The 18427-nt window shown below is 39.3% G+C and overlaps 1 protein-coding gene across 2 annotated transcripts in view; it reads left to right on the top strand.

Moving 5' to 3' along the window:
• Positions 1-18427, top strand: part of LOC114153002 (roundabout homolog 1-like) — a 105049-nt gene that overhangs the window by 31541 nt on the left and 55081 nt on the right. For both annotated transcript variants that reach the window (XM_028031209.1, XM_028031210.1), the window contains one exon: positions 6314-6640. In XM_028031209.1, the coding sequence (XP_027887010.1) occupies positions 6314-6640 (327 nt within the window). The remainder of the gene's footprint in view (positions 1-6313; positions 6641-18427) is intronic.

Raw genomic sequence — 18427 nt, forward strand, 5'->3', positions numbered from 1 at the left:
AGACGAATGTAAGGTTTACACACCTCCCAGAATACTTGTGTCTAAAAATAGAATGATTTTGAGAAATCAGCTCCTGATCACAGCTGGCTGTTGTCTAGCTTAGTTCTGACTGTTGACCAACTGAGACAACTGAAAACCAAAAAGTTCAATCGTTTTATGATCAGTGAATGCACCATAACCGTTACCAGATCATTCTGACAAAGGCACGTCTCTGTGTGGATACTGTTACTGAGTGAAGCAGATTCAAAGTTAATATTGTATTTTGTACAGCATGATGCATGTTATGTTCATAAATTGTGGGAGGAAGAGAGCAAGACTATAAATGGATAATAAGAAGGTTGATTGCGGTACAATAAAGATGGCTGGTTTTATCCTTAAGATCTTGTAACCGCTGTTGGTAGCAGAACATGGATTTGAAAATGTTTTTTTAGCCAAAAAGGAAGAATCTGTTTAATATACATACAGAGACTACTTTTTGTTGCTCTCTTCACACAGTGGCATTCATCTTAGTAATTATTAATTGTGGACTACTCATATGAGGAAGGCAGAAAAAAAATATTTTTATGCTTTTCTTGTATATATATATCATATATACAGTACATATATCACTTAGAATGCAGTAATGATGAATCATGGTATTTGTGTTGGAGCTTCCAGTTTTATTATGAAAAACTGAAATTAAGCTCATTCTCCAATTTGCCACATAAAGATAGTTTTCTTCATACTTGGTTTTATGAAGACAAAAGATTTCGCTAAGCTCCTTTCTCACTGTCTTTCTCTAACCCACCCCATCAGTTCCACAAAACAACAGAACTGCATCAAACTGAAAAAAAGAGACTTGTTCTGTTGTTGCAAATGTGCAACAAATTGCCTTTGGTTTGGAAGCATGTACCTCATTGTGTACCTGTGTGCATGTTTTTGCATACTGATTTCATGCTGGCTGCTGGCCCTTTGCAGATAAAGCCTGGTCTTTTGGGGGCCCACTTGTGGCAGACTGATATTGCCTTTCAGTAATGCCAAGGAGCTTAGGGACTTGTGCGGACCCCCAGGCATCAGTCCAACACAATTAAGGACAAGAAAAGCAGCATGTGTGCTGTAAACAGGGACCAAAGGCCACAGTCTCTGTCTTGTTTGTATTGTTCTGATACCTCTTTACTTGTCTAGACACTGTGGAGAATTGTTCTGATATTAAATATTTACACTTCTTCCCTGCAGCTCTGTGGGCAATATTGACTGTCCTTTCTTTACTTTGGTGTCCAGAAAGGAGTTTTAATTTTCTTTAGGTATTTTAAAGTTATCGTGTACACCTATGTGATAGGATTCCACATTTTCTCCTTTGTCACTAACAGTGTGCAGAGTTTTTTTTTTTTTTTTTGAGGGGCTTATCAAGTCTGCCTGGCGAATATTTACTTTACGAATTACTATGAGTACCTAGAATTTTGGAGGTCTCTGTATAGAAAACAGCAAGTTTGCAACTTTTCCCAAAATGATGTTACGTACGTTACATCTACTGTACCCATTTTAAAATAAATATCTTACTCGTGATTGTATTCAGAGTGTCAGAACAATGTAGTGGACCGCGATATTCGTGGGAGCTATAGATGGCATCCATGAATACTTGAGAGCCCCTCCAAAAACACAAAATTGGTTTTTTTAATAGTTCAAACCAAACATATATCTCAGTGTGCCTTAAAATGCTCAGTTTTAAGCACTACAGCAGAAGTTAAAGTCTACAGTTTTTATCTCTTCTTTTGAGGGGTACAGCCACTCAGTGCTAAGGAAAATGAATGGACCTTACCAAGCTCCGCCCACAACCAACCCACATGGCCGCAAGTCTCACAAACAAAGCCTGGCAGCCGTTGTTTCTATGTAAACATGACTCCACTAGTGCATCATTTCTACCGGATTTTCACAATATATCAGCTACTACAATGGACAGAGGAACTAACAAGTTCATGTCATCATCTGGGAGGAGGTTACTGGTTTCTCAGTCACAAGCTGGTTGCAAACCTGAGGCCAGCAGGTGTCAGTCAGTTATGGTAGATCTGACATTTGGTTTGATGACGTCAATAAGAGAAGCTACAGACTGATAGGAGGAACCAAAGCGCTCTGTAAAGGTAAAGGCAAATCTTCTGAAGTTGGGATATAATTAATTTAATTTCACACAATAATCGCGGTAGAAGCCATTTGTTTGTTAAAATTTTATGAAGTATATTTGTTCCATTTGATATTTGTTGTGAATGATGTAAACTCACAAACGAACGAGGTAATTAGTCCAACGTTTAGAAACTACAGCGGCTGTAATGCGCCACAGCAAAGGGAAACTGTAATAGAGTGGTTTGTTGCCCCTAGTGGTAGGAATACAGATATACCTGTTCTAGGTATAGTTCTTAGTAGGCCAGCTGATTAGGTGGGGTTAGCCAGAAAACCTGTACTGTAGTAGCTGTTCTGTTCCTGCGTTCCACCATTAAAAAGACTTAGTCTCCACATTCCCTCTGCTTGTTCTTTCCAACCCCAGAATATCACAGAAACAAAGGTAAAAAAACCCGAACAGGTGATCAACTCAAAACCACTCCTACCTTTTTACTCTCTCTCTCTCTCTTTGTAGTTTAAGCACACCTGTTACCATGGCAACCGCCTGCTCCCCGCAAGACGAGCAAAGATTACGTTAAAAACATAACATTCAGTCCGTTACGATATCAAGTTTCCAGGCTTGATATTTATTTCTCGATTATTAATCAGCGCTTCCCTGAACACAGCGATGATTGATTGACTAGCTGTACTTGGTGCTAACGTGGCTAACACGAGTAACAGTTTAGTCCAAAACCTTTTCTGCTAAAATAAAATCTTTAGTGTATGTCAGATACAGACACATTGGATATTGATCTGTTTAGCTAACGTAAGACTGTGTAGCAGACAGGCTCCAAGGTGTAGAAGTTGTATCAGTTCTGCCATTATGCTGTACTTAGCTAACAGGAAGCTAAGTGTGTTTGTGAGACGGCCACGCACGTCACCAGGTAGAATGGGCATCAGCCAATGAAAAACAGCCCCTCTGGTAAGGTCCATTGGCTGCTTCACAAATGCCAGCAAAAAGCATATGGCTCTAAGTAGCTTTGCGCTTAGATATTTCAGCTACCTTAGCTGCATTATATTTTGAATGTTTTAGCAAAAATCTGCAAGTGTGTGAATTTTGAGCGAATAATTTGGAGTTACATTCCTCATAAAAATCAGCGAACAGCTACAGTACCTCCACATACACTGACATATGAATAGCCGGAATAGTCCACTGTAAATATTTTTTGGATGCCTTTGCTTAAAAAGCGTTTGTTAAACTTTGATTTTCATAAGAATGCACATTTTGATTTAAGCCAACCACTTATTGCATTGTAAAGGAAAGAACGCCAAAAATTATTACTTATTTCAGATTCACGTAGAATCTTTCCTCAGCGGTCACACTGAGGAAAGCCACCTTAAACCACCTTAATATTTAGGCGAGTTTACAAATAACGAACATTTGACTTGCCATACCAGAAATATTATATTTACATATAAATATTTTGGTTGCAAAACCTGAAAATTTCTAACAGTGAGCCAATGCATGTATCTTCTGCTCTTATTTTTTACTTGCGCTATGACATAGAAGGCTGCAACATAAGATCCTGTTTTCTTTTATCAGCTTCTGGAAAGCAGTAAATACACGTGTGAAAACACACAAGTGATTAACTACACCACAAACCCTTCTCTCAGTTTGTAAGGTGTTATCAGTGTGGCTAAATGCCTGCGTGTGGGTATTACTGGGTGCAAAGGGAATGTAGGATTTCACCACTAGAGAATGGGAGGGATTATCTGCTTTCCAAGGCCACTGACACGTTACAGTCAGGCCCGGCTAAAAGCTGTGGAAGCTTCTGTTGTCAGCCCCATGGAAAGAACCAACATGTGTCCCAACAGTATTACATCAGATAAACAGCAAAAACACTGCTGACATGGAATTACAATGCAGTAAGATGTGGAAACATGACATCTACAATAATGTTTTCCTAAGTATCTTGAATAAAACCTTTCTGTATTCAGAACTCGGTGTTTACTAAAAGTGCAATGATTAGACTTTCCCTGACCAATTCTTATTTCCAATATGCTTTAATAAGGGTTCTTTGTTCAATCAGATTTTCTCAAAAATTAAAAAAGTGCAAAAATATAATGTATTCTTAGTGTTGCTGCACCTAATTAAAAGACAAATTCAAATTTTTTTGGAATTTGACCTTATGAATGGCCAGGACTCAGGACTGGCCATTGGATGTATACTAACTTGCTAGTTTAATAAATACACCTATCCCATTGATTATTAACACAATTAGAAAATCTATGACTCACATGACAGCAACTCAATGCATTTAGGCATTTCAACATTCTGAAGATGACTTTCTGAAGCTCAAACTGACCATCGGAATGGGGAAAAAATGGGAAATTTAAGGGATTTTGGCTGTTGATGCCTGACAGCCTGGTCTGACTGTTTGTTTTCATCTGCTGGGATCTTCTCACACAACTATCTTTTTTGTTAACTTTCTTTACAGACAATTAAGAGTGGTTTATTACCATGTATTGTTGTTTGTCCGTAATACGTTGATTCTCAAAGCAGATGAGCAACCGCACAAGAAGAAAACACCAGGTCAGACACAAGTCATCTAAAAACAAATGAAATGAAGCTGCACTTCACCTAAATCAGGTTGAATACGTTATGTGGTCTAATAAGTCCTCATTTCAAATATGACATTCAGATAGGTGAGAATTTGATATAAACAGCATGAAAGCATGGCTTCAAACTGTTAGTAGTTTGGGTTGCTGTTGGTGGTGTTATGGTAGCGGGGATATTTGTTGTCACAGTTTGGGCCCCTTAGAACCAATGTAACCTTATTTCATCGCCCCATCCTGAGTATTGTTGGTGACCATACCCATCCCTTTATGAACCCAGTGCACCATCAACTATTTAGCTATTTCCAGCAGAAAAACAAGCCACATTACAAAGCACAAATCGCTTCTCTGTTCTCAAACATAATGTGGGTGTTGGTATACTCTAGCTCCCTCCTTAGTCACTTGATCTTAATCGAACAGAGGCCACTTGGGATGTTGTGGAATGAGAGATTTGCATTATGGAAGTGCAGCCGACAAATCTGCTGGAACTAAGTGATTCCACCATCTGATAGACTCCATGTCACAAAAAATGAAAGCAATTTCAAAAGCAAGAGGTGGTCAAATAATGGTATGAGCTAGTTGTACTTAACAAAGTGACCAGTGAGTGTGTTCACAAATGAAAAATTAGTTTCTGTCATTCGTTTTTAGCACTCTGTTGCACTTTTAGCCTTGTTTGGATTACAGTGAATGAAGGAAATTCCCGGCTTTAGGTAATGTTACAGAAAAATGAGAGGAAGAGATGGGTTGTGGGTGTTTACACGATAGGAAGTGGCACAGTGTGAGAGGTTAACTGTGCTGGGGTGGGCTGGAAAGAGATGAATGCAATGTTAGATGTGCAGAGGCATCAGAGTTGTGTACCTGGAAGTCATTAGGGGGGTTTGTTTGTCCTCAGCCTCAGTGGGAATCCGCCTTGCACAGCTTCGTGGAGGGAGCGGATTGATTGACATCTCAGCAGTGAATCAGGGATTAAAGGGGATTTTGTGGTTGTTAGTGTTTGTGTGGTTGGAAGTATCGATTCATATTTCTATGTCTTATTTACAGGCTGTGGTGGAGTTGGGTTCAAATGCCGAAGGGGCATCGTGAGTGATAGAAGTGCATGAAAAATTTAGAGTTTAAGTTTACATAGGCGTGCAAAAATGAAAAGTTGGCTTTTCTTGGGAAAAGCTGAAGCAAAGGAAAACATCATTCCGTCAGAACAGTCATGCGTGATGCTTTTATTTAAATTCAGCCTTGGAGCTTTTCCAAAGCGGTATAAAGTTATATCATTATTGTTTTTCAAGGACATCTGTCTCATATTTTGAGACATATTGCTTCCTGAGAGATTCCACATATCATTACGTTTGCTGCTGAATTTTCTTTTACTGTAATTTACATTATCTGATGAGATTGTAGCTGCTAAAACAAAAGATTTAGATTCTATTGCATGTTTATGTGGTAATTCTATTATCGAAGATGAATAATAGATCATTCATATTTCTTGTATTAATTGCCTTCTTCTCTTAGTCACCTTTACCAGGGGGATTATTTGGTATATTTCTTCATGGCTCTTAGTTGTAACATGTTCTTTGTTCTACTTTAACCTACAGAATTAATACATAGTTAATTTCCCCATTTCCCTTTCTAGGGTCTCGTCTCCGACAGGAAGACTTCCCACCCCGGATTGTAGAGCACCCCTCTGATTTGATTGTGTCCAAAGGGGAACCAGCCACGCTCAACTGTAAGGCAGAGGGCCGTCCAACCCCGACAGTGGAATGGTATAAAGATGGCGAGCGCGTTGAGACGGACCGAGACAACCCGCGCTCCCACCGCATGCTGCTGCCCAGCGGATCCCTCTTCTTCCTGCGCATCGTTCACGGACGTCGGAGCAAGCCAGACGACGGCAGCTACGTCTGTGTGGCCCGAAATTATCTGGGCCAGGCGATCAGTCACAACGCATCCCTGGAAGTAGCTAGTAAGTGCCGCTGTTTTTTTTTTCTCTGATTGTGTTGACTTTAACCAGTTTTGTTTGAACACATTGACTGAAAATAGTCCTATAGAATAAATCTACACACACACACAAAAACCCAAAAAACATTTAACATACAGCAGCATAGCGAGAATGTGCGAAAAATATCCTTTTCACATTTTTACAGTAAATAACATTTAAATCAATGTTGTTTATTGCGATTTATGATACACTGACACAAAGTAGTTCATAAACAAGAGTGACAATGTATACGACCAGTATATCGGGGCCACTATTATTATTAACGTAATAGTCAGGGGTTTGATCCCTAACCTCGAGGTTATTGCTGCATGTCCAGCTTTTTCTCTCAAAATTATGTAAAATGTTGATATCTGGTGGTGTGAATATGGGTGTTACGCTTTTATTTAAAAACCTTGAAAGATCTCTTTGTTTCTTAGGGAGCTAAAGAAATAGCTGAATATATATTTGTTTCTTACTGTCTTGTCTATGAAAGAGATATAAACCCTTGTTTTGATGAATTTATAGAGGGATAAAAAGCCTAACAGTGTTGATAAATCTGTATGCATTGGTCAATTTTATTTTATTTATTTTATTTTAATAACATTAAAATTCACTTGATACTTGGCCAGAGATATCCAGACTCACACTGGATAGCTTTGACTAATGGCCACTGGTGCTTCAAAATCTAAAAAAAAAAAAAAGGAAAACAAATTATGTTTATTTGTGTTTATCCCCTTTACTCTGATAGCCCCCGAATAAAAACAAACAAACAAAGAAAAAAAAAACATACAACAAGGGGATCCGTATAGTCCTCTCATGCTGTAATTTATCAGTGGTAATGAATGACCTCCTCATTCTGTTTTTACATTGTGTTTTGGAAACTGGCTCTGCTACTGCCATCTCAATAGTGGCAAGAAACCTTCCATTGTTAAAAGAACGTCCTGAAGTTTGCCACAGAGCATACATGTAAAAGAAGGTTCTCTGTTATTATGACAACAATATTAAACTTTTTGCCGAGATGCGAAACGCTGTGAGGACTCTTGTCTTCTGAAGGGATACGGACCTGGTCAAATTGCATGGGAAAACTAAAATGCAGGACAATCCTGGAAAAAAAACAGAAGCTTGAGTGAACAAAAGAATTTCCTGGTGCAAAGGCCTACTATCCAGCAGGGCAACATGATAGCTTTCCTTCACAGTTATGAACTAATTTGTTTACACATAGCACAGACTTTAAAACTCCCCGGCCTTGTTGAGTCATAGCTATGCATGTGTAAAAGTGTGATGTGCTTCCAGTTGAATAGGTTTATGTCAACCAGGAATCCATCAGGTTGCTTACAGCTCTAATAAATGTCTATATGTTAAATGCGGTGATGGAAGGATGCCTTTAGAAAGGGCATAGAGCAAAAGGTCAGTATATGCAACCTTTGGAGAAATATCCTCAGCAAGAAGGCCACATGGGGATGAAATCCCATTGGAGCAAAGGTTTTCCAAATCCGAAAACACTGGATAATAACACGCATAAAGAAGGCATTGATTGAGGGAGGTGTTAGTGACAAGGGTTAACAACCAGAGTCATGCCCGCGCACACTGCATACTTCTCCATCATTTACTGTCAAGCCTCCGCTTTGCTTAGCTGTGTCAGCTTACACAGCTTCAACCTCTTGGGTTTGCACCAAGGTTTTACAATAATGACAGCCCTCCAGTGTAAGTTTTACCTTTTGCATCATAATGAAGGCGATGGTCAAACTGTATCACAGTAATGCTAGATCAGCACTCCGACCTCGGAAGCCAAGGTCTCTGGGAGGCGGGGGGGAGAGTTTATTACTTGTAGTTCACAAAATTTACTGCAAGGCTTTAGGGTCGAGGTGGAACACAGAGAAGACTTGTTGAAGCTGCTTGGATGAATTATATTTGCTTACTTCATCCTTCAGAGGTCACACAGATTCATGGCTCACCCTGGGGCCAGGTGGTTAAACAGACCTGCCTTTTGGAAAAAGCTGCTGAAACAAAGAGATCACATGACGGAGAAAATGGAAAAGAAGGACTTACCTTACACATTGGTTGATTTTCTCTTTTGTATTTTATTTTTTAGATTAGTTTTCATGCAGTGTTGAAATCGCTTACCAAAGTAAGCAACTACCGCGGTGCAAATCTCAGTTATTTTGAAGTAAGAATGGAACTAGGGAGAAGCTCTTGTGTTGACAGTCATCTTACAAAGATGTCTAATTGTGCGAGATGACAGCAAAAACAATTGAGAAACATTTATCATTTTTGTGGCTGCCTTCTCTGTACACAGTACAAGGAATAACCAGTGACAGTTCAGAGACTGATAATTTATTAGCCATCTGTGAATACCACAATTAGCTAACCCTTAGCCACTAACAGTTTTTTAAAGACTCTTGGCCGGTCAAAACTGAACTCTTGAGATTTATAAAACTGGTAATTGTGAAAGCTGTGAGAAGATTTTTTATTGCTCTTAGCCCCTAAAACCACCTTAATATTTAGACGAGTTTACAAATTACAAACATTTGACTTGCCATTCCAGAACTGGAGTATTGTATGCTGATTACTGATGTGAAGAGCTCTTGTGGTATGAGGGCTCATCGCAATTAAAAGCTGTGGTATTTCTTGCCAAAGTGAAGTATGTCTCACAGCGTTGCTATCAGCATGCGATTTCGTCTGACTTAGAAAGTGAAAGCTATCATTATGTGGCTCTGATATGGTTTAAGGGCTTAAAGTTTGACATCATGTTGCATCCATATTTAAGATTTTTATTTTGAAATAAGACGATAGTTCCTGTTTTGTCCCATCGTGATGTCTGCTTTCACATGCCTCATTGAGTTGGCTTACAACTACAAACGCCTTGGAGAAACCCCCACCATGTTTAAATAGTTTATGAGGCAGCCTTTTGGATACTCTGTAGCAGAGGTGTGACCAAGTCACTGTGTTGCAAGTCTCAAGTAAGTCTCAAGTCTTTGTCCTCAAGTCCGAGTCAAGTCTCAAGTAAAGACAGGCAAAAGTCGAGTCAAGTCTCAAGTCAGGAACCTTTAATTTCAAGTCATTTCGAGTCATTTTTATTTTATTTTATTTTTATAATTTGCAATTATACAAAAAATTCAAATAGACCATTTGTTCGTTTTAAAATATGTATTTATCTCAAATGATAGAACATGTGTAGCTGAACACAAAGTATAAAAAACATTTTTAAATTGGACCACTTGCGCAGTTCTGTTAAACTTGATATTCAATAAAAAAAGACGAAAATGCTGACATTTCCACAGCACAATACAAAGAACCATAACAGCAGTTTTTTCCTCTTTTCTCTGACCTGTCAAAACAATATATTGTCAATATAATTTCCCAACGTAGATGTCTTCAAATACACCAACCATCCTTAGATGATACTAGACCCGGCTCATCATCATGATGGGACAGAGAGACTCTGTTCCCTGTGTTCAGGTCCAGAATCTGCTTTCTGTTCCGGAGCCCCGCTCACTATCCACCGGCTTCCTGAGCTAACACGGTGCACATTATTTGTGGAGGCATTTGAAGGACCGGATTTATGGTAAATAATCACCAATTTAACCCGGAGTACACATGCTAACACGAAGTTAGCTAAAGTCAACTATCTTACAGCAAAAGAAAAGCGCCACCTACCGATCTTTGTGAAGCTTCAAATGCCGGACAAAGTTGGACGTCGTGGCATCTCCATCCGATATTCTCTTCTTGCATGTTTTACAAGTTGCAGTTCGTTTTTTAGTCGAAAGTTCATAACCTACGTAGCCAAAAGAAATTACTCGCGGAAGCATATTCGAGCGGTTATTTCGTATTTCGTTCCCTGAGCTCTGTAGCTTTGCCGCGTTTTTTTAAACGTCCAAATCCTGTTAATTTGATTGGTTGTGCTGCAGCTACGTACACATACATACATAAGGAGAGAGGAAAACCATAGTGACGGTCTGCGCATATTGATACGGAATGAGTGAAATTAATTAATGACGCCACTTTATAAATAATGTGTTTTAAATTTTAAGACTTTGAGTAAAAAATATCAAGTCTTTTCAAGTAAACAGCTTCAAGTCGAGTCAAGTCCCAAGTCAATGGCATGAAAGTCAAAGTCAAGTCCGAGTCTTTGAGCATTTTTTCAAGTCAAGTCTCAAGTCGTGATTTTAACGACTCGAGTCTGACTCGAGTCCAAGTCATGTGACTCGAGTCCCCACCTCTGCTCTGTAGTAAAATAAAATGTGACAGGCAGGAAATGGTATGAATGAATTGACATCTATTAGTCATGCGCTCCACAAATCTGGCTTATCTGCAAAAAGTGGCACGAATATAGTCAGTTTTAAGCTAAAGACATTAAAGTCTTCCACAAAGTTTGTCACAAGCCATGTAGGCAAATTAAACTAAGTGGGAAGAAAGGAACGCTCCCTGAACACACCATCCCCACAGTGAAGCATAGCATAGGCTGTATCATGCTGGAGGGGATGCTTTTCTTCAGCAGCGAAATGGAAGCCGTTCAGAACTCCTGTGAAGATAAATGGAGCTAAATGCAGAGCAAGCCTAGAAGAAAAACAGTTAGAAGCTACAACACACATAAATGTAATACTTTTCTTTTTTTTATGTTTCCAAAATGTTTTGAAAACAATTTTGTTTCCACTTTACACTTTTGCACTACTTTCTTTTTGGTCAATTAAACACAATGCCAGTAATGTGCATTGAAATTTGTGGATGCAACATAATAAAATGTACAAATATTTAAATAGAACGAGTGCTTTTGCAGGGCACATCATGACAATCCTTACTGTGAAGTCAAATTGTTATACTAAGATTAACATTATCTCCTCAAGATTTTTATGATTTGATGTTTTTTCCTTAAAAAAAAATAGAAAAAAGTAGAGCAAGCAAAACCCTTTGACCTCAATTTACTGAGTGAATTTTCTGATTTCCAACCTGTTTCTAAAAATAAAAGTGACAGGTCATAATAAATTTACGTGACTCGTTGTCACAAATATCTTGTCACTTTAAATAACTTGATGGGTTCATTGAGTCAGCTACCCAGGCAGGCAGAAAAACAGCAGAACATCATCAAGAATCCCCCCGAGAATTAGTCATTTGATCACTCAGGAATGGCGTAAATGTGAAAATTAGGGTGGAAAAATTGGTACTTAAGAAAAAAACTCAGCTCAATTCCACATTAATTATCTGAATGACTTTTACGACTCTTCCCACTGCTCTCCTGATTTAGCCGAAGTAAGGCGGAGATGATGAAACGTGAGGGGGGAGGGAGGGAGGCTGACAAAAGACGGCGTTGAAAGCTGACAGATGCAAAGTGATGTGAGGAGGAAAGGAGTGACAGAGACAGACGGCGATCGAATACAGAGAGGAAAGAAGTGTCTGTCCTTCAAGGCACACTAGTAAGACTTGTTGGCAGAAAATTGAGGTGACGCTGTTGAGACACTGACAGATGTAGTATGTGCCGGTGCCTGAAGCGTGACCACAGGGTGGAAATACTGTGTAACTATACACAACATGCACACGGGGGTGGCGTGCATGCCCACTTCCACGCATGCACACCCATACACTGCAGTGGAGTCCATCCTGAAAGCAAAAGAGGAATAAGAAAAAGGCAAAAGAGAGATATAACTTGGTTCCTATCCAATAAATGTCACAGAAGACACTCAGCATATTTTTTTCTGCCAGCAGGGACCCTGGAGGACCCAGGGAAATGAACATATGTCCTATTGACCTCAGCCACTTGATTCAATCATGGAGCGCTTTATTGAGGTGAAGGCAAAGTCACCGCCTGTGTACTCTAAAGGTTATTGGATACTAGGACAGTTTTTAGGTTCAGTAAGAGGAAGGGGTAAATGTTAGTCTTAAACTAATTGGACATTGCCATTTGCTGGAGGAAAGTGAGGTTTATGGTTGGGACTGGAGGTTAAACCATAACACTGCACTGATGAAGTAATGAGCCACAAGACAGGACTCACAACCACATGGCCATGCTGCTTCTGAGAAAATGGAGGCGAAATGAGGGAAGAAAAAGTCGGCATCTTAAAGTAAATAACTGTGATTGTCAAATTACTGTTAGTCAAAAGGTGAAAGCAAGAAAATTGAAAGTCAAAATCCAAATTGGGCTTAATTTTTTCTTTCTTACAGCTGTGTATCATCACAATGATGCAATAGCACCATGGGGTGGAAATGTGTTTAGAAATGACAACAAAAATGGTCTTGAAACACATCTCTGAGTGACTCCATTAAAACGCTTTGAATGTGAGAAAAGCATTTGCCCCTATTTTCTAAAAATAGGTTGTTTCAGTGCTGCAATCATGACATGTCGTCCTTTTCTGACAAACTGTAACTAATTGGGAGTGTTTTGGAACATGGCAGAAATCAGCCCCAGTTTTTTTTTTTTTTAAATGAGGTTACAAAGACGTTCCACTGACATAATCTGGAGCTCAATCAATGGAAAGTAAACAAACCTTCGATTCAAAGCCTCCTTGATTATACTGTACTTTGAATAACTCAGAAAATAAAGTGGGGGAAAATGATAAAAGGTGTTCCAGGAGGAAAAGTGAATGTTAAAGTTTGCATTACACATGGCAAATGTAGCTCTGGTTAAATCTACTTAATAATCAGTAAAAAAACAAAAAACAATTATATATCTGGTGTAATGGGGAGGGCAAGGTTGACCTTAAATCTTAAACTATGCTAAGTAAAAGAAAATTAAAACAACATTCATGATGTCATCATTACCAAGTCACTGCAGTCAAGTCGGCGCTACGTCTTGAACATAAAACTAGTTTTCTTTTCTATATACAATCACAAAGTTTGCAGTTTCTCCAAGACATATTACATTTTGTCAGCTCTTGACCTCAGTAGTAAATGGACAGGGGCGATGATTCATTTTTCAGCAGGGCAACGACCCAAAGCACATGGCCAAGATCCAAAAACAGTGGCTTCAGAACTTTTCTGTGGATGTCCTGGAGTGGCCTAGCCAGAGTTCAAACTTGTATCTGACTGATCATCCCTGCAGAAATCTAAAAATGGCTGCCCAGACATCTCCTATCCAACTTGATGGAGCTTGAGAAGAATTGCAAAGGAGAATGGGCAAAACTGCCCCAAGATAGGTGAGCTAAGTTTGGGGCATCATGTTCAAAAAAACTTGAAGGTGGATCAACAAAGTTAAGCAAAGGTCATTAATAAAAATAATAATAAAAGGGATTTCTTGAGTTTATGTTTTTTTATAAATTTGCCAAAATCTCAAAAACATTTCTCCGCATTGTCATAATGAGGTGCTTGTGTGTAGAATTTTGATGCAAGAGATTAATTTAATACAATTTGGAATAATGACACAATGTGGGAAAGAACAGAAAGAGAAGCGCTGTGAATGCTTTCCGGATGCACCACAAGCTTCCTTCTCCAAGCCCAGTCTTATTATAATCACATGCTGAAAATGCGAGGCTTTGAGAGACGCACAAAGGGGCATAGACTGTTGTGGCTTCTCGGACGTCTGATACCTTTTCTGCCTGCCCCTTTCCATTAACTAATGGCTCCTCTCTTGAAATGCCTGTCACCGCTGCTGTCAGCATCCAGTCGGCAGTCGCTCAGGATAAACATGTTAAAGCAGCGCAAGTGGCAGTAGACCTGCATATATGTCATAAAAAGAGTTGTCATTTTCACTTCATATAGACAATGGGTGATGCTGTTTGATAGACAAGCACTGACACACTGGAAATCCTCCCTGTCAGGAAGACATAAATGTCTAGTTGTAGTTATTTCCAATTGTCTGTAACAGTATGTGAGGCCGGCTGTTTCTCATCCCATTTTCCGCTTCCTTGTTCTCCCCGAGTTGGCCCATGGTTAGCGCCGTCTGTGAATAAGCATCACACTTTGGGGACAGCTGGTTTGTGTTTACAGTCTGGATACCAGGGTGAGTGCGCTGCAAGTATTGTCTAAACAATTTTAGTTGCTATATTCCCTTTGGCTCAGCGTTTCCACAAGATAGATTTGTGGCGGAGCGTCGGGCGGAGGGGAAGAGCTTGCCTGGCTTGCGGCGGCACTGTGAGAAAAGGAGAGGAGAAGTAGTCAAGAGCTTCTGATATGGAGCATATGGCTCCGAAATGTGAGGCAGTACAACCAGAAGACAGAATCTTGCTTTTTCATGCTTCTCCTCTCTCTAATGCACACTTTACCAAAATTTTTACATATGCAGCCTGCATTTCTGATTGAAACGACAGCTGTTGTTTATTTGGAAGGGCTTTCCTTCAAATCTGCATGCTCATTTGCAGAACTATACCTCTGCCGCAGAGCCACTGAGCAGAGTTGGAGGAAGGTTGACGATAAAATCTTCTAAATTAGCTATTAGGTGTGGCAATAGGCAGTTGTACATATACAAATGTACATTTGGCTGTATTAATATGAATAGGACTAACACATTGCAGGTAGTACAGCAATTGAGAGGTCTTTGGATTTAAACTGTCTGTAGGGAAAAAATTCATTAAAGTACAATGCTAAGAAGCATACAAGCAAGTATTTCACCATTTTAATAAGTTATAAAACCCCTGAAATGTAGATGATGTTTTTTTTTATTTCAACCCACTTTAAAACATTTTAGAGATGCTCCTTACGAGCCCGACCAGCTCGATTGACCGACAGTCCAATCCCAAGTATTGTCTAGTACCTAGTTAGTTGTAACAGGCAGGGAGTTGGAATTTGCACATGATTTCTGCTTTGTATGAAAAAAGGTCTTTAGACACAAATAATGAAACTGGGCTTACTTAGGATAACACAAAGTTAGAGCATAGAAGGAGTTTTTGGTTGAGAACGTTTTTATTAAGACTGTCCTTCACAATCTCTGGTTGGAATAACACATCTATAAGTGTCCAAGGGAATTACAGGAGAAACTAGTATCCAACCCTGTCATTGAAAAGTTAGTGTAATATTGTTGAAATTTTATGTTGTAGTACTTCACTTCAAAGTTTCTTTGGAGGCAGTTCATTCCCTCTTTTTTCAACTTGTCAGTTTACGTGGATAGCCACGTTTTGATAGGTGAGATGATCAATTCAAAAGATGCTCAAATCTTTAGGTTTGATTTATAACTTAATCATAAGCTAAGCTTCCTCCCTTATCTGTTTGGTTTCTTTGCTTTTATTTTATTGAGGAGTATGAGTCTGGATAAAAACTTCACAGACTAATACGTGGAAATTCTTGAAAAAAAAAAAATCAATCACTTTCCTTTCAAATCACAAGTAGGCACTACTTTGAGTTAGATAAATTCCAGATGAAATACTTTGTAAGGGTGTGATGGCATCCCGACGACGTATGAACGTGTTTCAGAGGGATGATTGTTTATGCAAGTCGCTGAACACCACCTGGCATAACCACTGGAATCTGCTGGAATTTTCCTGATTTAGCTGACTAATTATGTGGCATACAGCCAATTAAACCAGAATGCAGCCTATTTGTAAGGCATGTGTTAGCGTAATATTAAGAGAAAAACACAAAAAAAACTAGGAATGAACTGAAACTGATAACCAGAGCTCCAGCATCAACACATTTGTAGCTTGTGATAGAAAGACATTAAGAGAACAATAACAGCAGCAAGATTTAAATGAACAAAACTCTTTTTTTGCATACACTCTGTGTGATGTATGTCTCTGGAACTGGTGGTACAGTTTCAGTGATGTTACACACATGGTTTTTGGCATCTCACTCCAATTTTCTCGTGTCTCTCTCTTACTTCCCCTGCCCCCCATCCGTATCATGCCAGGTATCATTTTACTGTTATATATTCAGCTCTGATTGTTTCCCCTTTAAAAGGAACAGCCGAAAATGAATCCCCTCCTTGTTTCCCGCTCGGATTCGAACTTCGGTGCCGGTCGCGTTTCCCCACATCCTCAGATTAGTAAAGCTGCTAGATCTTTATCTGTTTCCCAGTGAAACTCCACGCCCGTTGTGTCGGTTTACCATGACATCATGCGTGCGCCTTTCCTCTTCACTCCTCTGCTGATTTGTCTCAGCGCAACAGAAACTTCCCAGAGGGAAAGGTAATCAACAGTGATGTGCTCATAGCTGCAAAACTGTTTCTAACAACTGAAAATTAATTAATAGGGAAAACCCGTCGTCGAGTCACAACATGCAGCAAGCCATGCGCTGAGGAAAAACAAGATGCGTCTAACGTCCGCCATACCGCACGCTTGTGAGTTTGTCAGAGCCAAGGCTTATAGCAGTTAACGGCTTACAGCAGTTGACTAATCCTGCTGTCGCTGAGAAAAGAGGGATGGCTTAGCCTTTTGTGAGATATTAGAGCTATCCATCCTCTGCCCATCGCTACATAATGTCACAGGCTACAACTTCATCCATGCTTGTGGCTGATTCTTACTTCCTTGGGGGGTCAAAGGTTGCAACTTTGTCTGTCAGAGATTTTTATTTGTCTTAACTGATCTGAGCAGCTGTATCACATCATCCAAGAAAAAGCAAAAACAAAATAATAAATAAAAAAATCTCAGTCAAACGCTGACAGTGCCTTCAAGGCATGAAAATGAAAAATGAGCGCTCTTCCAGATGGTGCGCTGTGTAATTGTGGTTCGATGATTGTTTGTGATTAAAATGCCAACTTTTCTGACTATCATTAAACTAATCAGAATTCTTATGCAATCTACTGGATGCGGATGCTTCGTTTTGTTTCCCTCCCTTGCATGCATAATGTATTTTAAATACGGGACAACTGCAGAGCTTTGAAATTCAGTTGACTGGGTTTTCTTCTATTTTTTTTCAGATAGGCAGCGCACTGTGGACTATCAGTTTCTTTCATCCTGTTTCACTTCATCCTTAAATAGAACTGGGATATCAGATTTACTGAACAGTATACTTTTGTATCAGAGCGGACATGCAGTGTTTGCAGTATCGTGTACAAGGCAATATTGTATTTCGAAATCACAGAGATTATTATGTAGTTATGTTTAGCATGCAATAACATAGAAAATGACAAAAATTAATCTGAAAATCATGCTGGTGTTTTATTAAGGAGCTGAACAACGTCAGCTGCACAGACGCAGAATGGAAATCTAAGATTGTTCCTACCGCTTGTCCACCACAACCACAGAAGCTGCTATATTTTCTAACGGTCTGCGGATGTAATTTATAACATCCAGCAAACTAAAGGACTAAGAAGGGGTGGTTTCTTGTTGAAAAGCAGAATAATGAGACGAACAATTCCAATACACTACAAGCGTTACCTGAGTCTGCCTTGGTTGTCAGTTCTGCATCCCCTGTTTTTTGCCATCTTTGCCCTCCTCCTCTCCCTTCTGGAGCATCTCTCTCTCTCTCTCTTCCCTTGGGAATACATTTATATGTGCAGACAGGCTTATAAAGGAGCTGCTGTTGTTGAATCTCCTCACTGGCAGCTTTAATGACCAATAATGTGCTCAACATTACAAAAACATGTTCCACACACTGTTGTAGATGCAAATTTCATGTACACATTTGAGGCAATGAATTCTGCCCTACATTGCAAAAGTGTTTTTGTCACTTGAAAGTATTTCCTGCTAGAGCATATTCAGCTGTTGCTGTATTTTGCAAGCATAATGACATAAAAACGTTACAGTTTGACTAACAGCAAAGTGTAAAAATGCTGTGGTTTCATCACTACTATTTGATTATCTAATCACAAAAACTACACTAATAATCAGTTTGAAAATAAATGGGTTAGCTTCACTTCAGTTGGAAATCAGATAAGACAGATTGTTCCAAAAATACAAAAACATTACGATC

This window comes from Xiphophorus couchianus, chromosome 11 (assembly GCF_001444195.1).
Source record: "Xiphophorus couchianus chromosome 11, X_couchianus-1.0, whole genome shotgun sequence".
Taxonomy (NCBI): Eukaryota; Metazoa; Chordata; class Actinopteri; order Cyprinodontiformes; family Poeciliidae; genus Xiphophorus; species Xiphophorus couchianus.